Source organism: Coturnix japonica, chromosome 4 (genome assembly GCF_001577835.2).
Source record: "Coturnix japonica isolate 7356 chromosome 4, Coturnix japonica 2.1, whole genome shotgun sequence".
Taxonomy (NCBI): Eukaryota; Metazoa; Chordata; class Aves; order Galliformes; family Phasianidae; genus Coturnix; species Coturnix japonica.
Window position 1 is genome coordinate 76144999 of NC_029519.1, and position 23832 is coordinate 76168830.

The 23832-nt window shown below is 39.2% G+C and overlaps 1 protein-coding gene across 4 annotated transcripts in view; it reads left to right on the forward strand.

The window, feature by feature from the left end:
* The window catches only part of FAM53A (family with sequence similarity 53 member A), a 60257-nt gene that overhangs the window by 16849 nt on the left and 19576 nt on the right, over positions 1–23832 (forward strand). For 3 of the 4 annotated variants that reach the window (XM_015862827.2, XM_015862828.2, XM_015862829.2), the window contains exons 2-4: positions 707–961; positions 7808–7862; positions 10115–10914. In XM_015862827.2, the coding sequence (XP_015718313.1) occupies positions 884–961; positions 7808–7862; positions 10115–10914 (933 nt within the window). In that variant the 5' untranslated portion in view covers positions 707–883. The remainder of the gene's footprint in view (positions 1–706; positions 962–7807; positions 7863–10114; positions 10915–23832) is intronic. The other variant, XM_015862830.2, reaches the window with a different exon arrangement.

Genomic DNA, 23832 nt, shown 5'->3' on the forward strand with positions numbered 1-23832 from the left:
CAAATTTTCAGTGATTTCTGCCACTTCTAGCAAATGAAAACAAAATGATGTGAAAATGGGCTGCATTCTTTCCTCAAGCCTTTTTTCTTTCAGAGGTCACTTGCTGTGGTAGAACAACCAGCGAATATAGTGTGTTGGAAAGACAGCAATGAACTGCAGCATTTAAAGGTTATACTGGTGCTAAGGCAAGAGAGCTAGAGATCCTATGACTCTACGTTTAGGAGAGGAGGCAGAGAGCAAATCTTCTGCTCTTGATACAAATGATTGCTCATGGAATATAAACATCTAAGCTTTTGTCAGTGATGTTTTTACATGTATGGTTATCTTCTGCTTACCAGGTTAAGATCTGATGTTTGCTGACAGACAGCAATTATGTAGTCTTCAAAAACGCAACAAAAACCACAGGAATGCATTAAAAGTAGCTGAAGGTTTGAAAAGTGGTTAGAGCACTGGAGCTACCCACTGTTCCATTCTTCAAGAAACCTTTAGTGATGAAACAAAGGTGTAACTGTTGCTGAACGTACAGCAGTGTGGCATGTACCTGCCTGTTTCATAGGCTGTTGTAGTGCACCTAGCTGCATTTTCAGTGTAGTAGTTTAAATACAAGACATGCTCATGTCTTCCTGGTCCAAACAAGTCCTGTTATGACAATACTGATGATGATGTACGCAATAATGTTTCTGACTTCTTCCTTTTTCTGTCTCAGTTTTACAGAAAAGCAGACATGAAACACTGACAGCGTTTGGAAATAAACCCTGGCAGTAAGATGGAAGCATAAATCTCAAGACTTTAAACCAAAACAGAAATGGCTTGTGATTATTGAAACAAGGCACCTAAGAGCCTCCAACACTTCTGTGTGAGCAGCAGAAAAGGAACATCTACAATGGTAACACTAATAACAGAAAAGCTGCAGAACCAGAGCTTGGATGATCTGACGTGTAAAACGTACAATATTAATCTGGTAAGGATATATCAAAATGGTGTAAATATGAAATACAGTGTAGTCAAAGGCAACTTAAAAACTACTTTCGAGAGTGTAGATCAGCCAGACTGTTTGTCACGTGGATTGAGGGTCTAAGGGGAAAAGCAATGTGAATTTTGTGTGGTTGACTTAAGGAGATGGTTTCTTATTGCAATTATCTTTTAACCTTCCATTTTCATTTAAATACCTGAAAGCCTATATACTAATAACAGAAAAATTATCTATGCTTCTTAATATTCCTTTTTTCCCCCAACAAAAACTGAAATACCGGAATCTGAAACTTTCTTTGCTTTGTTTGTGCTAGATATAAGACAATGCTGTTTAGTTATAAATATCAGTTGGTAGCTGTCAGCATGAGAGAAAGAAGATAACCATATACTGAACACAGCTGAACTGAAAGTAAGATTCCTGGCCATTGGCTTATTGATCTACATCAGTAGATCCTTGCTTTATTAGTGTGTCAGGTGGTTGGTGCACTTGGAAAAGTTCTGTAATATTTAGTGTTTGTTTCTGTTTATTGCCTGTGGGCAATTCAGGCATGATATTCAGGCTGAGGAATCTATTCTCTTCACATCTGATTTGTGAGATTAGATTCACTCAACTCCAGAGAGTTTAAGTAAAGGTGTTTCATGGTAGTCTCTTGTTAATCTTTGGTGCCCACCTGATACCATACTATGCTTATAATGCACAGCAGTGTGGCACTGCAGCAGCTTTGTTTCATTGTCTTTAATTGCAGTTCTACAGATAAAACTCTAGGGTACTAATGGAACAGGAGTGGGAGGGGAGATTAATGACTGTAAGTCAAAGTACTGTTAAACTCTGCTTTGGTTACTTAAATATTAAATAATGCAAACATTGAACCTGAGGCATGTTCAGTTACTTTTAGCAGTAAGACTTCTTCCTGTGTTGTAACCTGTACTTCTGTAACTGAACAGCTTCCTTATTTACTTTACAAGTACAGACCTGGTCAGTCCCAGACAGTGGAGCTTGTGCATAAATACCTTTAATTCTTACATGTGAATTGATTTACTCCTCCATGTTGCTAAGAAATCAGATGTTTTGTGGGTGCATGAAACCTGATTAAAAAAGATATCTAGTAGTATGCACTATTCATATTTATCTTTAAAACTTGAGCAGCTCCCTTTAGAGGTCTTCTAATAATTTGCATAGTTTTGAATCCCCACCTGAAATATGTCCAGTTCTTGAAAGGCGTATGTAAAATATGGGAAACAGGATATCTCAAAATAGAAATACTTAGCTTGCATTTATTTCAGCTAGCATGCTGAAGCACTTGGGATAGGCATTTTGTAGGAGAATCTGCTTTCATCGTAATCTGGCAATTTTGTGTCACTTGTAGTTAAACTGTAGGCTTAGAGGTGGGTAAATGATGACCTGCAGTTAGCAGTAGTGCTTCTGAAATGTAGTGGGCAGCTTGTAATTAATAGTTTGAGCCTCTGAAATTTATAGAACTTTAGGAATTGAGACCTCCATTTAATGATGTTCACTTTTGGACCAGGGACTTGTTTGAGCAGAGGAGGATGTACTGCTACTTTTACACTGTGTGGACTTTATGCAGGAGTGCTTTCACACTGTGATTCCACCATTCTTCTGTTGTTTTCTTATTCTTTTTCTTATCAGTCTTTAAAGTAAAACAAGGGGAAGAATTACTGGAGTGAAAATGACAAATGATGTCTTGTCAGTGCATGAATCTCCTTCCTTCCTCCCCCTTTTGAACCATCAAGTAGTTGGTTCCTTGAAGGAAAATGGGTTCTGAGGTCTGTTAATAGAAGAAACAGTTCTTAAATAGTCTTGCCTGCACTTTCCTTCACATATGCTGGCACAAGTTTGTGGCACCATGCAGTGAATCATCTCATGAGCTGACAGGATCACAGCTAACCTCTCTTGCCTGGATTAATGTTGTCTTATCAGTTTTATGATCCTGCTCATGGTGCATCTGCATAACTGCATGTCTTGGCATAAGTAGATAAACCAACATTTCCTCTCTTCCCTAGCTGTTTTATGCTGACTTGAAATGACCCTGAAGCTAAGCCTAGACTTGAACTTTGGAAGCCTGCTAGGATTCCTTCAAGCACTTAGCTTCCAATGGTCTCAAAGACCTTTAAATACCCTCAGAAGACCTCAGGCTTCTTTAATCATGAACATGGGAGTGGAGAAACTGTTCCAGATGCTTGTCCTGTTTAAGTTTTCCTAAACAAAGCAATGTTTGATGACCTGGTTAGGGCTATAAAAGGAAAAAAAAAAAAAATAAATAGTGCTTTGAAAGCCATTTACCTCATGGCTACCATTCTTTATGAGTATAACATATATAGGATATAATACACTTCTTCATTTGTGTAACCTGTACAAAGCCAAATTTCTTTGCTTTTGCTGAAGTATGTTGTAGTGTATCATCTGTAGCTTCTCTTGCTACTCTGTTAACCAACATAGCGATTTTCTAGGCTACTGTAACACATTTGATCAGTCTGTCCTCAGTTATGTCCCACAGTCTTGTGCTGCACCTGCCTTTGTGGAGATCGAAACAAAGATGGTTGTTTTTCCTTCTGTTCAAGCAGGAAGGGATTTGTGATTGGGGTGTTAGGTTATCCCGAATTTTTATCTTGGTGACCATTGTAACTCAAAGTAGAACAGTAGAAGAGTTGGTTGGCTGTCTCAGCAGTGAGATGTTCTGCAAGCAGTGTTCTGAGGTATCCCTGGATCAGAGTAGAGGGGTTGGATCTCTTCCATTTGACCTGCTGGCCACTATTCTTTTGATGCAACCCAAGGCAGGGTTGGCTTTCTGAGCTTCAGGGGCACATTGTTTTCTCATGTCCAGCTTGCCATCCACTAGTACGCCCCAAACCGTTTTTGGCAAGGCTGTGGTCGATCCTTATATTCTTCCAGCTTAGTGGGGGTTGTGGCAATCCAGGTTCAAGACAAGTGGGCCTGCTGCTCGAGCCTAAGTCTCTCTGAAAAGCATCTTATCCCTTGGACATGTCAATTGCGTGACACCACTTGGTGTCATTTGCGAACTTGCTGAGGGTGCACTTGATCTTGCTGTCATTGTCACTGAAGAAGATGTTAAAAAGCACCACAGTCAGTACTGACCCCTGAGAGACACCACTTATCACTGGTCTTCATTCTGATGTTGAACCATTGACCACCCCTCAGTGGGTATGATCTCACAACAATCTCATTGTCCATCAAACAATCCACCCTTCAGATCCATGTTTACACAATTTGGAGTGAAGGATATTATGGGGGGACTGTGTCAGAGACTGTACTGAAGTCCAAGTAGATGACATCAATGGCTCTTCTCTTGTTCACTGATGCAGTTACACCAGCATAAAACTACAAGGTTGGTCATGCAGGGTCTGCCCTTGGTGAGGCTGTGCTAGTTATCGCATAGCATTCCTCTTTCTTCCATATGCCTTAGCAATATCTGCCAGGAGGAACTGCTTTATGTTCTTCCCTGGTACTGTGATGAGGCTTGGTCAGTAGTTCCTTGGGTCACCCTTTCTACCCTCCTTAATGAGGGTGCTATGTTACCTTTTTCTGGTCACTGGGGACTTAAGCTTTCTCCCATGACTTTTCAAATATCACTGAGAACATCTTGGCTTCGGATGAAAAGCCACTGGTAGGAAGACTCGAGGGCCAAGTCTAAAATGGGTCTTGACTTGATCACTTCTTCATTTGCTGATAACAGATGAAACACTTTTCCATTCTGTTTTCTGGCTAGTCATAATTAGGTGTTTGGTAGAAATGAAAGTCTGATTTGTGCACTTATTCAAACTATGGACGTCACACTTACATGGTGGTGGTTAAATTAGGACTTGAATAGTAAACTCTGGCTTTCCTGTGGTTTGGGAAGAAAGCCAAATAATTGGAGGAGTTCCAAATGTACTTGGGAACTGGAGAAAATGCATTAAAGTGACAAGTTAATTTTAAGATTGTGAGGATTAAGAAATATGCCTGTTAGAGTAAAATCTGTGTTTTCTTGTTGCTTTTTTAAGCATTTGTTCAAAAAACAATAGTTGGAAGGTGGACATGCTTGAGCTCTGGAGTCTATCAGGTAAAGGACCTGATTGAATAACTTGACCTTGTTTAAGGGAAGCGTCCTTCACACGGAACTTAGCAGACTTCCCCATTGCTTTGTAAACTCTGCTTATCTTTTTCCAGTGAAACCATAAAAAAAATAAATAAAAAGACTCTTTGTTCAGGAAGCTTCAGGTAGGTCTTCCTATGAAAGGGGCTGACTGGAGGAAAGCAATGTATGTAGCCAGTACAGGAGAGCTGATAAACTGGCTCAGGGCTTTGTTACAGTAAGCCTAGTGGGACATCTGCCATGTTCTCTATAGATAAAAAGGATCCTAACTGCAATAAACAATTTACAGCTTTACAGGTCCTCCTCAAGTTTGAACTTACAGACATCATAAAAAATACACTAACAGGTAAAGCTTCCATGTACTTTTAGTTTCATTACAGAAAGCCCAAGTACATGTGAGAGAGGTTCTTCACCCCACTATTTCACTGCATCAAGCTTATGCTGAAAATGATGCACTTTTTCCTTTCTCTTGCATTGAGTCTCAGATGTCACACTTAATGGGGCTCTTTGGTTTCAGTCTCCAAAGAATTGACACTTTTTGTGACTTAGCAGGATTCTGTAAAAATCATCATTTCAGAGAACGAATTGTAGCTGTAATGTAGCTTATCTCACAGAACGGAGCACTGACTTCCTGAGAAGCTGCTCAGAAATAGCTCTAAGAATGGAAGTGCTGGCTGTTAAGAACACTGCAGCCATTCCCTGTAGTACAGATGATCTACGTATACGTAGTCCAGTTTCTTCAAGTCCCTTTCAAAAATGCTTTTTTCAACTGTCAAAGATGCAGTAGAGTGGTTTTTATTTGGAGGAGGTGGCTTTTTAAGGTGGTTAGATTGCAGCAAATGAAACAGATGTTCATGCAGAGCACCCTGTGAAAGATGCATTTGGTCAAGTGTTTGCAAAAACTAAATAGCAACCTGATGATGCTCACATGGGATTGTCCTCAAGGTTCTCATCCTTCTACATATCCAAGATCTTAGCCTGTGCATGTAGTCTCTTAAACAACTCTAATAATCATTGTCCTTTTCCACGTGGCTTGAGATGAACTAGCTTTACTGGATCAAGTGCCACATTGAAATTATATATGTTTCCCTTAGTTGTCAATTGGTAGTTGAATAGATTGATGCCGTTTTCAATTTGGGGAAAACTGGAGAGGGAGGAGTTTGAATAACCTTGTTGAAGTCTTAAGTTTTTTGTCCTTCAGAGATGGATAAAACACAGCCATTACTGTTATCTCAGTGTACTCTTGTGTTGTGTGTTATCTTAGAAGCTGTTTAGTAAATGATACTAGCTTTATTAGTGTGTTTGATATAACTGACAACTGCAATTATGACAGGCAAGCAAGAGAGAGTGGTAGCTCTTATTCTCAAGTTTGAGTCTTCTGAGAAGGACTCATCAGTTGCAAACTGGATGGAGTTTCAAACTTCTGCTGTTTAAAGTATTCTTTAAATAGGAAGCTATAAATGCATCCATAGATGCAAAGAGAAAGGTGATGCAAATGGCTTCTCTCATATGCTGACCTTGATATGAAGTAAGGTTAATAATTTGATTGTGGTCTGTCCTTTCAGTAGTTTATCCATTCCCTACCTTCAAAACAAAGTTGCCGAGAGAATAGTACCATAGCTTAGTGTTTATATGTCATATTAAAGGATTGAAGTGCATCAGTGATACTCAGTTTTATTGCTATAAAGCAAGAAACAAAAGCTTTGCAGACCAATGATGTTTAAAAACTTGTCTGGAAAGGAAGTCTTTGTATGATACACAGTTGTCTTTGGCTGCACCCAAAGAAGAGTTTCAAGAGTTTTCCTCTCCATCCTGAGTTGTTGATGTAGAGGAATAAAGAATGGCCCTTTGGATCTGCTGGGTGCCTGAAGCCATTTTATTTACAAGTACTTGCTTACTGTTCAACATCCTCTGTGCCTGAGAAACCTGGGCTCTAACAATGCTTTTGTAGAGATATTTCTTCCTAGGTGAAATTCACTAAGGAAACGGGAACTGCCCTACATATAGATATGCCTGTATTACTGCACAGGTGCTACTGGCAAAACTTAAATTCTGAAGGCCTTTACATGCAAACTTTGCTTTCAGTATGGTCTTACATTGTTTCAGACTAATAGACTATTGCCAGTAAACTGTATGAATTCAAAAACTATGCAAAAGATGCATTTTGGAAAGGATATACTTTTTAATGACTCTTAGACATTAAGAAATAAGGAAACATTTTGCTGTGCTGATATTTAAGAGCATGTAAAATAAGAGTAAAGCCTGTCTTGGATATGAGGTTCCTAGTGGAGACCTTTAAAGTTTGTACGTTTAATTTATTTAAAGATATTCCTCCTTCATTTAAGGTATTTTGCTATTTAGCCTTAAGACTGAACATGGAGTCATAGCTGTGAGATCGTAAATCAGTCACCACTGAAATGAGAATCGAATCAAAGCTTTTTCATTAAGTGAATGATCATTCTTAATTCTGCAGTTTGCAAACGTTGCAGCAGTTTGATACCTAAAAATGTATCACAAAATATTGCCAGTAGTTAAACTTCAGAGTTTTCATTCAGGAAATATCTGCTGTTCAGGAATTTCTTCAAGGTACCCAGCAAAACCCATTCCTTTTAAGGAGGTTGTTAGGGGCGCATAGAGGGAAACTGAAAATTGCATGTGTTTTCCTTGGGGTGTGTGTGCTGGTTCTTTCACACAGTTAAAACTGTTTTTCTGATTGGTTTCAGTACTCATCTGAGAAGTTGAACAAAAGTGGCAGCTTGTTCTCTTTCGAAATCAACGGTAAGTTCTTCAGAAGCCTTAGCTGTGTTTTACTGAGGTAATTGGTATAGCAAGCAGCCTTTCTTTTGTAAATAAGGTGAGGGGGATGGAGCATGCAGTTGCCGAGCCTGCTGGTTTAAGCTGGTCTGTGAACAATACTGGGAATAGCTGGTTGTTAGTTTTGTACGTGTGATCTGCTTTGCATAGTAAAAGCCCTGGTAACACTTTTTTGTTATCTGCAGCGGTTTACAGAAGCTCAGCAATGCTGGTTTTCATACTAAACATCTCCTCTACTAGAGGAAATCTCTGACCTCTTTACACACCTTCTTGCAGGCTTTGCCACATAAGAAATCCAGTGGGATGCAAACCATAAGCTGATGTCTGGTGCTTTGAGTGCTTTATCTCCACCCCTAATCAATATTCCCTTGATCCTGTTAAGAGTGAACTTTATTAACAAAAATCAAAGCAGTGCTTACTGATATGGAAGCGTTGTGCTGCTTTATTAAGGGATGGATTTGGGACTTTGTGTTCCGTTGTCTTAAAGCATGAGCAATTCTTACTTGCTCAGTGTTAAAGCGTGGTGCTTGGTTAGTAGGAGGTTCCAAAGGGAAGTAGTTTATCTCAAAATAACGTTTTTTGGTAGCATGTGAATTATTAAAGCACATGTGCAACTTTTGACTTTTTTTCACAGCAGACTTTAAATCATCTGCCATCCTAGAAGTAGGTTTCCTAAGGATTTTTATTTTAAATCGAGCCAGTCCAAGCTAAAAATTAGTCCTACAATAGATGCAAGGAGTTTCAAACAGTATCTGGATCCCATTGTGCTGGCTATTTTACTTGCATTGAATTATGGATGGTCTCTGCCTTGAAGAGCTTACGTGCTTAAGGCAAAGCACAGTATGTGGTTGTACCCATCTGAAAGAATGGAGGAGGAAGGACAGAGGAATTCTAATAAAACATGTTGTTTGAATAGGCCAGCTGTCTGCACAGTTAAATGATTTTGAGACAATAGGGTGTTCTTTAAATAAGATCCAAATAAACAGGATAATCCATGACATAGTTTGGGCATGGAACATGTACAAGTATTTCGATTGGTAATTTTTAAAGCAACTCTGAAAAACTTTTATCTGTTGATTCTAAAGAACTTTTTGGACAATTAACTGCAATAAAACACAGGTATTTAATATTTAGGCTGTATTCTAGGCTCTTAAAAGAGGTCTAGAGGGGGGGGGAAAAAAAAACCCTTGATATTTTAAACAGTTCTTTAAGTCCAGGATAAGTGAAGCTTCTTTGGCTAATTGGTTTAAATTAGCAAATTTTCTAACCAAGCATGAAGCACTGCTAACTGGCCAACAGTTTTACTGCTTTTCAATTTGCAAATCCAAAGTCTGCTGTAGTTCTTCTTACACTTCATTGTATAATGTGGAGGAACAGCTGTAAAATGTGCAGAATGTTCTCAAAGAAATGCTTCACAAAAGAGCGAGAGGCTTTGCCGGCAGACTTCTTTTAACCCAGCATTGCCACTTCAGATGAGAAGTTGTGCACTATGCGTTATGTCTGTATTCACAGGAAAACTTGCAGGAGGTTCTGAAGGCATCCTCACTTTATTTTTAATGCATTGAATTAAGGTTCTTTTTTCTGATACTTTGAATATGAGCAAAAAAAGGGAAATGCTGTGCAGTCTAAAATAACTTTATGCTGTTTCTAATTTAAATTAAAGCTATTCACAGCATGGAACGCGAACACCCATCTCTTTGAAACTTTCCTATAGTGAGGTGTTCTTAATGGGAAAGTATTACAGCCAAATGAGTGACAGCAGTCTATGAACAGATGATCCTGTTCTTTTAAACAAAAATAACATAGAAATCCTTGGTAGGGTTTCACAACGGTTGTTAATCTACTTTTATACTTTTGGTTCATTGCTGCAGGTTTTAGTTTCTGTTGTGTGGTGTGCACTAGAAAAGCAGATAATGAATCTGTTATTGCTGCTCATTAGGAAGAAACAGAGCTCTAATCCATCAATACACAGTGAAAAGACTTAACTAGGTACTCACATGTGTACTGGAATGCCTGAAGTGCTCCCTGAAATACTTGGTCTTCATAGTTCTGGGGCTATCTGCCTTGTAATTATATTTTTAAATGTTGATGAAGAGCTGGGTATTTGTGGCTCTCTTCTGAGCCTGTGTTGAGTCACGGCTTTACATTAAACCAGACATAGAGCAAGTACCCTTTTCCTTCCCATCTATCACCTCTATCTTTCTATTTTTTTCTAGAAGACAGTCCTTGGAAAGCTTTAAATGGGGGTTGTCCAATTCAGACTGATGCCAGGAATTCTGCCTACCCTTTCCCAGTGTGCCCCTTCAGCACCGGCCCTGCCAGCAATGGCGCTTTGCAGTGGCAGCAGGAACCCTCCAGCACATCCATGGTGTCAGGATGGATCAGTGAGTTAAACCTCAATGAAAACTCTGGTCAGCCTTTGGCACCACCCACAAAACGCCACTGCAGGTCCCTCTCGGAGCCAGACGAGCTGGCTCGCTGTCGCTCACCCTGGAAACCTGGCAATTCAAAGGTTTGGACTCCCGTGTCAAAGAGACGATGCAACAGCGGTGGCAGCGCGACCTTGCAACGCTGCAACAGTCATGGAAGCGCGACCTTGCAGAGAAGCACAAGCATCAGCCTGCCACAAAACATACTGTCCCTCAATAATGTCTTCACCGTCACCAGCTTCAACACATCACCAGTACCGAGACCTTCCTCTGCCAGCAGCGGGTTTGTGGACAGCAGTGAGGGAAGCACGAGCTCCAGTACCCGCTGGAATTCCGGAGGGCCCTGTGACTTTAACCCAAGGCGCCGCCTCTCCCTCTCCCAGGAGCACATCACCGAGACCGGGAATCTTTTGCCTTCAGCCAACAGCACTCCCACCTCCACACCTGAGCTCAGCCGACGTCAGGGCTTGTTGAGGTGCCGCTCTCAGCCTTGTGTTCTGAATGAGAAGAAAAGCCGGCTAAAGCGCAGACGGGAGGAGGATGTACGATGGAACAGGCCATCTTTAGACTTTTTTAAAATGACACGGGTGAGATTTTACTTTCCTCAGTTTGTGTGTGTGAAGGGAACAATTGCAGACAGGTTATTTCTTGGTAAATCAAACTAATTTGCAGTTGTTTTTAGTACTGATCTATACTAACTTCCCCAGTTCAGCGGAGTTCTTAAACTTATTATGGGGAAAATACCAGTAAAATATTGAACTATGTGCTGTGGAATGTTCACTGGGCTAGCAAGTTTGCTTCCACTTTGCTTAGCTGAAAGCCTGTAAGACAGCATTGGTCCTTCTACCTTTGTGAGACAGTTTACTTAATAGCTTAAAGGATGTTCTCTCTTAGAAATACGACTTGATAAAGCTGTAGGTAACCAGATGGCAAGCCACAGAGATTGACTTTCTCATTGATCAGTTTGGTAACCAGCTCTAGGTACAACTAGACAATGTTTCAAGTTTTGTTTAGGATGCATGTTTCTTTCTTAAAGAAACAAATAAGCCCTAGTTAGCTGTGTTAATCACTGCTGAAATTGGGTTGCTGTTCTCTTGAGGAACACTGGTGGGGGTTTGCTTTTCAGTTGCGTGTGTGGTCTAATACAGATTTCTTCATTTAAACTGGCTATGAAATTTAGAAGTAGCTCTTCTCAAGGCTAGGTTAGCTGCTTGAATTCTTCAAGCTCTAGAGGTCCTTTCATTTGTCCGTATGTTATACTTCTGAAACAATCCATGTGATACTGCATCATCTGGAAAAGGCATGAATGGAGCTCGTGTCTATAGGAAGGGCTTTTTAACTATTTAGGTTTGCTACTGAATTGGAGAGTGTATAGGACTAATGTTCAGACACAGAATGATCCAAGGGATGGCACACCTCTCCTATAGGGACAGACAGAGAGCTGGGGCTGTTCAGGCTGGAGAACAAAGAGCTCTGAGGTGACCTAGTATTGGCCTTTCAGTATCTAAAGGGGAGCTACAGAAAAGAAGGGTACGAGCTCTTTATCAGGGTCTGTGGTGATAGGATGGAGGGGGGAACGGTTTCAAGCTTAAAAGAGGGTAGGTTTAGGTTGGATATAAGCAAAATGATTTATTTGCTTTAATCTGAAGCAAGGGTTAGGTCTTGAATAACTGGCAAAGAGACTGTGTTAATGATGCTTCAGTCCCTACTGAGTTTCAAAACATAAGTGATAGAAAATGTGTCTAAATACAGTTCATAGATTATTGATCTGTGTTTGATCACCCATCACAAGTTCCTGTACTTGTCTATAATTTCCTTTCTAGTATTGCCTCTTTAACATTCAGTTCTGTGCTTTTAAATAAAAGAATAAAATCAGGCAGCTCTTACTATCAGGAACTTCTCATTATGTTCCTAGTCAGTTTCTTCCAATTGCCTTTGTACTTCACTATCTCCTCTGGTTGTTTTTTTTCTATGCTTCGTTAGAAAAGACTGTGATGTCTTAATTTCTCATAGGGGGAAAAAACCCTCAGTAAAATGAGTACTTCATGTATGGAGAAGTAGATTAAATTAGGAGCAGACAGGCTCTTGAATGGTGTTGTGCAGTCCTTGGTGCCAACTTCTGGAATGGTCTTCTAGATTTAAAGCTGGAAATAAAAGCCGTGTGCAATTTCAGGCTTGCTAGAACATGAAGACAGCTGTAAAAACAAGTGGGGAAGACTGTCGCAAATGATAACAAAATGAGATAACTGTTGTCAGTCCTAAGGACTCTAAATGACTTGGGGTTCATTCAGTTCTGTGCTGTAGCTGTTGTATGATTGTAGAATAGTTCTGCACTCTGTTCCTGTTCAGAATTTGTTCACAATTGCCTACATGAGGTACTGGCTCCTTTTGGTTCTTTATCCAACAGGAATCTGATCACCCTGGTATTTCCAGATGTCTGGGCAAGGCAAATAGGAGCTACTTTGGAACCTCACTTTTGTGCAGCTAACAGTTTCTTGTCATGTAGAATAAGTTAAGCTGGAGGTACTTGGATTGGTAGCTGCAGCTGGAAAGTAGAAACTTTTCTGAGGAAATCTTCCATCCCCAGGAAACTGTTAAGCTCTTTTCAAACATTCAACTTCACGTAGGTGTGCATCAGTTGATCCTTTTAGCAATAACAGAAAGAGGTGTGACAAATAAAGAACAGTCAAGACTTTTTTTTGTGTGTATAAACAAGTCTTCTTGTGATAGCGATGTTTTATTCTATTGCAGATCAAACAGCGCACTGTAATTTGAAGCCTTTTTGTTGTTCAGCATTCCTCTACGCTTCTTTTCTTAACTTATAGGCATGAAGTTACAAAAAGAAGTTGGTATATTGTGCTTGAAACCTTTCTAATGTGTTGTCTGAAGTGGTCTTCAGTTTGCCTTAATAGTTACTTGAACCAAACCAGCTGTTTTGCATTAAGGAGTCATTCCAGCAATTACATGGCATCTGATTCATTAGCGCTGGATACCTCTTAAACAGTAAAGGTTGAAGTTGCAATGTGTTTGTTTATGGTAAAATGTTGCTGTTTTGGTTTTCTAAGTAAGTTTTCTAGTAACATCTTCAGACTCAATTTGCAGCTACGTTTATGTAACTGTGTTGAAATAACAGCTACTGGCAAACATGAGTTAAGATGGTTTAAGTCCTCTACGGTCTAGAGTTATTTGGAAGCAAGCTTTGTTCTTAAAAGATATGACACTTAGACCACTCCTTATTGCATGAATTAATCCAGGCCCTGCAAGCTAGGAGTACAAAGACATTTATACTCTCACTTTTAAGAAATTATGTGCTTCCTTTTAGTAGCAGTAGGGAAGTTCTGCTCGGAGACTGATTTTAGCTATACTGCTTCCATACCTTTTCATTGCCCTTCCACAGCTCCTTGTACAGGGAACCGTATTGTTTTGGGAGGTCAGGAAAGATTAGAATAGACAGGACTTGATGTTTTCCTTTCTTTTCATTGGAATATATGATTTTGAATCTGTAAAACTCTTGGGTAAATTCTTATTCTTAAAGGTTGAACTGTTTCTATTTTATGGTTATTCACACTTGATACTATAGTGATGTAGTGGCTTTGTGGATGTACAAAGCAAGGAGGGCTCACAGAAGGCAGTAAAGGAGTCATAAAGATGTGTCAACTTTAGCCAAAGTAACAAGACTAGTATCACTTGAATAGCAGAAATATGAGGCTGAGCAGAAGGACTGGTTGATAGTGATTTCTATATCAACTTAAAACTGTGGGTGTAGTATGGGTGAATGGCTGGGGTGGATAACTTTCCTTGAAGGGGAGTGATGAGGAGACGATACCTATTTTTAAGAAGGATGACATGTATCAGGCCGAATGTAGACTATAGGAGGTAACCCCTGCTTTTCCTTAATTCTTAATATCTATTGTGGAACCATTGTATCCACCTACTTGAACTTCTTGTGGGCTGTTGTAAAGTCATTGCAAATAAGTACGTGAGTGAAGTGTGGTACTAAATATTTTACTTATCCTTGTAATTCTGCTTTAGGTACTTTTGGTTGGTACTGAGTACTTCCAGGTGTTAGTTTTGTTTTCCATTGCAATTTAATGCCATCTTAATGGTCAGTAAATGAGCAGGTCAATAAATTATCTATGTTCTGACCCTTCGACGAATTAAAAAAGGAAGATATGAAGCTTTCTCTTTAATCCTTTTATTTTTTGTTGTCTAGAAAATTTTCAGGTATGCGCTGTTGGCATGTTTACAATGGTCTCATTCAATTCATATTGTTGTAGCATAATCTGTGTTCTCAAGCTGCATGAGGAGCTACAAGTAGAGTTCAAGAATACACGTAGAAAATACAGTGTCTTATTCATGAATAGTGTGCTATAGTAACAGCTAGCAGGTTATCCACTAAGTCAAACCTGCATCAGCTCAAGTAGGTTAAGTATTGGCTTAACCTAAGTTCATTCAGATTGTGTTTGTAAAATAGCAACTGAGTTGCTTTAAATAGTTTGAATTGCTTGCATAAAGTTCATCTCTTATAGCATCCTGTCAAAATGGGAACAGAAATTATTTGGGGTAGGTGTAATTTCTACTTGTAGGTACAGCTAAGTCAGCAGTGGCTGTTCTCTGCCTGGTTTGCTGCATCCATGCAGCGTGATTTAGGGAAGATGTGTAATATGGTGCAGCCCTTGTGTAAGCTCTTGCAGTGTTCTTGTAAGAGTGTGTAATGCAGTGCTTGTGGTCAGAATATAGGTCTCACTTGTACTTCCTGCTGACAGCACTCTGCACACTGCTGGCCATACTAAATGGGTGTGCTGTATGGAATGCATCTTTAAAGACCTGAAAACAGCTGTGGATGAAACAGTTGAACTAAGGATGCAATTGATTGTCATTTGAAAACTTGGAACTCATTCCTAGAGGTGTCTTTAACTTTGCATTTGAGAGAAGGAAACAGCTGTCACTTTCCGAAAGGCATAAAGAAATTAAAGCTTAGAGGTCAGTAGTCCTATTTAGAAAGAAAGAAGTGAGTTGTTAAAATTGTCCAGCTAAGTAAATCAGGTTAAATCCACATTGTGTGATTCTATGTGTAAGCTTAATTTATAACTGAAAAGAAATACTCAGCAGTGGACATCAAGGAAAATGTGATTTTACTGTTTGAATGTACGATATTCACTTAAGTTCAAGGGATCAAAATTGCTTTCAGAATTCTGAAGTGTTTGTTCTTATGGGCAACCTGATGACTTGGAGGACCAAGGTCTGAATGGGAATAGATGCAATAAGATACTTGTAGGTTTTCTAAGTTTCAGTAGAGTAGAAACAAGGCTACTGCTATTCCTGCAGGGTTTTGAATGATGAAATGCAAGCCAACCTCAGTCTGCTAGAGGTTGGTGAGCTATGTAATTTATTGCTTGGAAGCTAGAGAATTACTAAAATGGAGAAGACCTCTTTGGAGAGGAACAGGGATGCAAAAGGTTGGAACTGTTCTTCCAGGTTCCTAAAAACAAACACAAAACCTTCTTGAGGCAATATCAGCGATGGTCATAGCACCAATCCCACTGGTAAAACAGTAGAGCTTCATTGAAATCTTTGCATCTGTCTCTGGATAACAGATGTCTGGTAAACTTTGAATATTTTGAGTTGGATTCTAGGCTGCTTTGGCTCCTTTGAAGTTGAGCAGTATGAATCTATTTTGATTATGCCTCCCATGCTTTCAAATTAAATGGAAAGTAATGTACAGTAGTTAAATTGGAGTCTGTGTGGGTGAGTGTTTATGTTTGGCTTACTATCAATCTGTAGAAAGCAGATGTGGAAATTATGGGTGAGGAAAGATGTCTTAAATCATCATTTATAATCCCCTGTTGATGCATGGTAACTTCTTGCAGTATCTTTTTCTGGTATTCTGTCCACTGTAGCATTTTAAGTGCCTCTAGGGATGTGATTTCCATAGCAAATAAAGGCTATTTTGTGGGAAGCAAATGCAGTTTTACATAAGCCCTGAAATGTATCTGACTCATTTTAGATAATGGCGTGTATTTTTGGATCTCTCGCCTACTGTCGTGATAACAAATAATCTTTTATGGAAATAATATTAAGTTGCCTGGTCCTCTGGCTAACAAAAAACATGAGAGCTCCTTTTGTCTCTATTTGAAAGCAACTTCTGCAGGAGGCGGGATAGCAGACACTAAATATGGCATCTAGGGAGTAGGAGTCAATGTCCATTTATCCCTTTCTGTTCTGTGATAATGTCAGGTATGAGTATGCTCTCATGAGAGCTATAGTTTGTGCAATAGGAAATCACAGTCAAAGATTGGGAGTCCTTGGAGTCTTCTGAGGACATGGGGTAATATCCAGGTAGTCCTCTGTTTCTAGTCAAAAACAGACTTATTTATTTCACTAGTAGCTGCCTCTTAATAATTTAAAGCTGTTCAAAGCACTCTAGGAAAATAGGTTGATCATCACTTTACACAAGATATTTATTTTGAACATTTGCAGTCTTTTTTTGTTTACTCTTCTTTGTGAAGTGTTACACAGATGGTGCTTTGTGTTGAAGTTATGTAAAAAGCAAAAAACAAACAAACAAAAGGCAACACCTAAGAAAACACAACAAACCAACCACCCAAATTCTGCTGTCTTCAAACCTTAAAGCTGCAAAATCATTCCTTAACCTGTATTGCATCAGGATAACAAAGCCTGAGTTTCTGTTGCTTGCACTGAGGGTGTAACTAATAAGTGGGCTTAAACTCCTAAGGCTGGATCTGAGAGCAGTGGAATTAATTAATTCCTGAGGTTGAATTCGTGTAGCTTAAATATACTTGTTAATGTTCTTCTAAACTTCTTTAGTAGTGATGTGTGACATTTAGGGCATGTCTCTTGCTGCATCTATCGCTCGAGCAGGAACTATGGTTTAAGCAATGGGACTTGAGGGAGGTACTGAACTGTTTTTAAAAGCCACAAATGCACGCTCTTCAGCTGAGGAACTCACTGAAGTTTAAAGGCAGCTTATTTACATTGTTAGGAAAGCGTTCCACTGGGCCTTGTTACTATCTGGCAATCCTTTGCTCAGGGGTGAGTTTGGGTTTTGTCATTTTGGGCATAGTTGTGTGTCTTTCTTTCATCCTTCTAATCCAATGTAAGTGAACTACATGTTGCATGTAAGTACTGTAGGAAAGGTCTCTGTTTTCCATTTCTAGAGTGACTTTATTAACACATTAATGAAACAGCTTATCTATAATTATATGTAGTTCTTATGACTCTGGTATTTGAATACTGCTGTAAGTTCTCCGTAATCAAGTTATTTTATAGTCAAGTTAGGAATAACACAAGATTCCCCAGCCCCATTTCAGATGGCTTTTAAGTGAAGCACTTAAAAACAATGGAGTTTTGTTTTGTCTGGTTATATGCTTAGTAACTAACACAACAATCTAATCGTTACATTGAAGCACTGTACCAGGTGAAATGCAAATTAGTCTTGTACCAAAAGCACCTAAACTTATGTAGCACAGTCTCATTGAGTCCTTTGTGCTGTGACCAACTTGGAAGGAGAGGAGTAAATGCTGGGAGCTTTACTGCAGCTGCAGGGTTGTTGGCTTAAGCGTGATTTTTAGGTCTTCACTGTGCTGTGCTGAGTTCTTGTGGAAGTGAGAAAGGAGTTTAGGTTCCTGAAATGAAGCAAGCTATATTACATCATTCCTTTCAGGGGGAAGGAAAACACTGTAGAAACCATTCTCAAACATGGCCATGAGAGTGATAAGTGAAGTTATAACTCATCTTGACAATGAATTTCGTAAGGCTTATAATGGTTTTCATAAGCCTTATAATGATGACACCTTTTAGCATCTTGCGGAGCTACGAAACTGACTTGCATAGTGAAATCCTCATGTCAAGCTTGAGGACTTTATCCAACTGCATGTAAGTTATGTAGCTCAGCTCAAAACAGGGGGAAAGATGCTGTGGAAGTGACTGCAGTGCTCTGTCCTGTACAATTAACTTTCCTTTTGAACAGTTTTCATGAACCTTTATGCTTGCAATAAATGTAGCAGCCGATGTAAGGGTTTCCTGTTAGAGCAGTGCTAGTGGAAGCATGCGGTTATTGCTTAAGCATGATAGAGGGGACCTTGTTCAAGGGTAGACTGAGATGTTGAGATTGGATCCTCACTGCTTGACAGTATGTCAAGTCCACCCGATTGCACTATGAAGCACATCTGGATTTTGAGACTTTGAGCATTTCTTTACCTTCGAAGTGACTGCTTTCACAAAGTAAAAACGTCTCAGTGTGTCTTTATCAATTTCTGTAACTTTCTGACAGTTATATGAAAGCTCATCCTTTTTCAAGAACAAAAGGTAGTGAAACTGTAGTTCTTGTCAGCTTTCCTTTCCAATGCTCTTTGGGCTTCAGCTATGGGTGAGATTAATTTTCATCCCCTGCAATTCATATTGTGAACTCGCTTGGAAAACAGTCAAGTTCTGTACAGTAGAACCGTTTTTCCATTCTCTGAAATTTAGCTCCTCCCTTATCATTAGCATTAGTTCTGTTGATCAGTCCTGTTGCTTAAATGAAGATGTCAACTGTAAAACACTTTGTTCCTTTCACATCCACTGTTGTGTAATTCTTAGTTTAGGTTCTCCAAACCTTCCAGTTCTTCTGTTGGTATTTCAGTGGTGTTCTTAAGCAAATGCTGTTGTGCAAGTTGATTTGCTCACAGCTAAAAAGCAGCTTTCATCTGAAGCCTTTTGCTGCATGTTCGGATTCGTTCTATTGGTGGACAAACAGCCATGGAGGTTTTGGATGCTACGTAAAATGTTTGATAGTACTTCACTGAGGCCATAAAAACTCTTTGGGATGCTTTCTTTATGCATGTTTGTTGCTGTATTTCTAATAGCGATGGTGTTGGTGAAACAGTAGTTTCTTTCAGAGTCTTTCTTAAGCAGACATTGGTGATATGTCATATTCTCTGAAGGTGTGCATCCTTGTGGTCACTTCATATGTTGCTGTTAGACAGCCATCCAGTCTGCATTGAAATGAAGAGTTTTTTTAGTTATAGAAACCACTTCAGTATTTGTTTTTCTTCCTCGCTCCCTTCCCTTTGCCACCCCTGTGGTTTGAGTTTTGTATGAGGATGACACAAAGGAAGGGAGCCGAATTCCTTTTCCTTGTTTTCCTTTTGAAAATACAATAGTGATTTCAGTGTCTGCATGAAACAGGCGCTATATTTTGCTAAAAACATTTTGTTTCAAAGTAAGTGAATCATTTTTGGGCTGCCAGCTCTCAGAAGAGTCCCGGGGAAGTTGCCTCCATATGAGGAGGCAATAATGGATTTGTGACATTGCTAAATAATAGAAGTAAGTAACCTCTCACTCGTGTTAAGCTTCACCATCTGATAGGGATTTTGCCATTTATGGAATGGTTGAACACACCTTCTTACCACCTGATACACCATTCGATCTAAAATGATGTCTTAAATGTCACCTTTTAATATACTGATAGAAAAGCAATGGGAATTGCTTATCACATTGCATGTTCTGTTGGGTGTTTTCACCTTGAAAGAATAACTTGAAGCTATTCTCAGACAGAGGAGGTTAAAGTTTAACAATGTAGCAAAAATTGCTATTATTATATAATTATTATATTATAAAATGATAAACTTGTCTAAACTACCCTATTGTTGTCCATATAGCACACGTTTCATATTTGATTTAGATGAGCAGGAAAAATATCCTTTATATTAAGGATTGTTTTGAAGCTGAAGTAGAGTTAGGGTCACCTAATTACTTTTGAGAGAATTAGCTTTTGCTTAATTTAAAAGTATTACAAAGAATTGCATCAGCAAGCTGGAGGTCTTCAATTGGCAGCATTGGCCTTATTTTGAGTAGCCTGCAGCACACAATCGGTGCCTTTTCTCTCTGCTTAAATAGGAGAGTCTTGCTCTCAGCGCTTAGACATAAGTGGTCTTCTGAGTCTGTACTGTTCTAAAGCATCTCATGCTGTTCATGTAGAGCTGTATAAAATGAGGAAGAACTCCTTGGTGTCTTTTTGCTACTGGTGATATTTTGTCATTGAAGCTGTTAATTTCAGTATCCTTCCAAGGAACAGACCTCCTTAGAAGGAAGGCCATTCCAAATGCACGGTATTCATTTCTACAGTCTAGAGCAGGAAACATCTCCAAAGAGAACCCTTAGGGTTCATCCAAGTCTTGTTGCGTAGTCGCAGACTTGCAGGAGCAAGCATTGGTATCAATGGTAGCCTCTGGGCAGAACAAGGAGATGCTGTCCCAATACCTTCAGTGATAATGCAGTGATAATGCATGATTTTCCCAGCCGTGAAGCAGAATAATGACCTAGATACAAAAATACATGAGAAGTGCAGGGATGCAGTGCTTCCAAGGCTTCGTTTTAGAAGCATCATAACATGGATAATCCATATTGTTTTTCTCTTTCATTATGAGAAAAAGCTCCTTTACTTAAGGCTGGAATTGCTGCTTAACCAAGTTCTTAACTTAGTTAGAAACATTAGAGCAATATATTGAGCAATATTAGACTTAAGTTTTTCAGTCTTTCACTTTTTTTGCTGTCAAGAACAGCTTTCAGTTCTCTACAGTGAAACAGAACTGATAGCTGTTCTCCAGATTAGAGCTGTATGTGTCATAAAGTTAGTTAACAGGTGTGGTTTTTTTCTGATCATAGCAGAGCATTTTCTGCATTTTCTTGCCAGTTCTTCTGCCTAGTCATTTTAAAGTAGTGCATGTGCTTGAACTTTTCTAGACATTTTTGGACAATTGTGTTCCTTCCTTACGCTTGTTTTTCAATTAAATAATAAAATTAGAAGTCCAACATAATTTTTCATCTCTTATTGAACCAGTTGTTTGTGTACTTACATTTTTGAGCAAAAATGTTTTCCAGGATGATGTGGTTTCTCCATCTCTAACGTTACTGTTTTAAGTTGTAATCTACTTACATCCATCTACTTAAGTCCGTGCTATTTGTGAAACTGATGTTCTTGATGCAGCCTTTGGTTTCAGATGTCTTTCAAAACACGAGTAGTATTTCTTCTCCAGGTGCGAGTGTCGATATGCGCTATGTCATCTGCCTTGAATTCCTTGCACACTTGTGAAGTAACTTCAGTTCAGACTCTTATCTTAAGCAGTGATGAAAGCAGTTGTCAGTCATGCTGAGCAAAATCCAACAAACTGCCTTATCTACTCCAACTAGTAAGGGCAATTTGAGGTATTTTTCTGCCCACGTCATAGCACCACACTGTAACTAGAGAGAGTAGCAGGAATTGTGACTTAAGCAGGAAATGGATTCATTGTCTGTAGAACATAACGAGTGACAGGCTTGGGATGTGCTATGAATTTCTCCTTTGTTTATTAAAAAGATACTTTTTTTGCTTTGATATTGCAAACGCTACTACTTGCAGCTACTACTTCATCTTCATGTTGTTTTTTCTTCCATTGTTGAACCTTTCCCTTATTACAGAACAGATCCCATATCATGCATTCCATGGGGATCATTTGATCTATATTCATTCAGAGTAAGGCTCAAGCGCAATTCAGTGATGAAAATAGTTTGTAACACATCTTAATAGTGTTATCTTTTGTGCAGCAGGAATAACCATCCTTGAAGTCCATGCGTGGAAACTAAAACTGAGGGTGACAGAGAAAAGGAAATGAAGAGGAATGGCAGGGTGTTGAAATGCTGTTTTAGCAAAGAGTCATATTTGTAGTCTCTGATCTGTCAGAACAAACCCTGTTGGAACTGTTAGCAAGCTATGAGTTCTAGTAATTCCTTTTGTGTTAAAGTAGAGGTTGATGTGTAGAAGGGGTTAATGTTGTTTTGTGACTTGTACCTGCAGTGTTTTTTGTTGTTATTGCTCCTTCTAAGCAGTGTGTGTATGTAGGTTGCTCTGAAAGTAATGCCTTCTATTTATTTCCATGGGAGTGGCAACAAAGAATGCAGTAACATTATTTGATAGAGCATGTTCTCAGCAACAAAACATGATTTTTCAGCAGTCGTTATCTGATTAGCATGTATGAGCTGGTCAAGATGCTCTTCGTTTCATGCTGTGGCAGTTGTGCATGGTCATCTGCAATGTAGCTCATCTTTCACGTGGCTGTTGTTACTACTGCTGAAATGCACCACCCACTGCCTCACTGTGCTCATGTCTGCTGTTTTGGTCTCAGTATATGTCCAGCAAGTGTTAATGAATGTCAATAGGTGCAATTTTTTTTCCCAATGAAGGAATTCAGTTACACACCTTTGCTTCACCCTCCCATGTTTTTTTTTCTAGTTTTAGTGTGCACTTGTTCTTCAGCAAGCTAATTTGTCAACAAAACATACAAACTCCTAGCTATTTAAGTTGTTATTCTTTTTGTTCAATTCCAGACACTTGAAGCTTAGCTTCTGAGAACTTTTGGACAGGTTCCTTTTTAAGTTTCCATTTATCTTTTTTTCCCCTTTAAATAATACTTGCCTAGAGGTGCTAGTCTGCAACAAAGGCTGTTTGAATATTGCTTCCTTTTTATTTTACTGTATTTAAACTGCAGCGCTCAGAATATTTTATTGTGTAGTAGCCTGCTTTCACCCTTCGCTGGCCAATTTGTGTTCAAAACAGTTTTGTGATCAATTGAAATGTATTTTGAAATCTGTGATAAGGTTGTTCTTGTGTAACTCTTTCTCCCCTCACCACAGTTTCTGTTCTGCAACTTCCTGGGTTAAACTTGCATACTGTAGCAACAGCAAAATCTCCATAAAAGTAAGAGCTGCTTTATAGCCAAACTTACTCAAATTATGTTGCTGAAAGAAAAATATGTTGCTTCAACTTTTTAGGCTTCAGTGCATTGCAGGAGGCACATATAAAGCAGAAGCTGATGCCTTCTATTTTTCTTTAAGGACAGCACGTGAGTGGCAGCTAATGGTGGGCTTTAACTGACTTTGGATTTCATTGTTCAATCCCAGTGTGGCCGACTCTTTGAAAACAGATGGGGAAAGAAATCCCTTAAACTTAGTCATGTTGTTATAGCACTTTCTGTACCACTTGCTGTTACATGAACGTATTCTCTAGAGTTCCAATTGATCCCTTATCTGTTTGCATATATAGCAGAAGAGTTATGTTGCCCCTTTGTCCACTGGAGTAAGTAAATGGGCTCTTCTGCAGCAGCCTTCCCATGAGCCTCTCCTACTTCAAATTCTGCTCTCGAAACACTGCTGTTTTCTTCTGCCTTGGTCTGCTTTTGCTTTGTTCTGTCTCCTTTTAAGGCTGGATTGTGTTGCAGACTGTAGTCACTTGTATTTTGTCCTGCTCTGACCCTTCCAACTGATGAATTCCTCATAATGCAGTTTGATAGCGTGACCTTGTGCTTTTCTATAAATGTGCCCATGAGATCATTTCAATCCAGTTCTTGAATATTCCAGCCTTCCCTTATGTGGCTGGTGCTGCTCAGCTCAGGAACTGTGCTAACATGATGTACTCTTTTGGGCAATCTCTCATCTTTTAACTAGTCTTCAGATACATCATTTGTGTA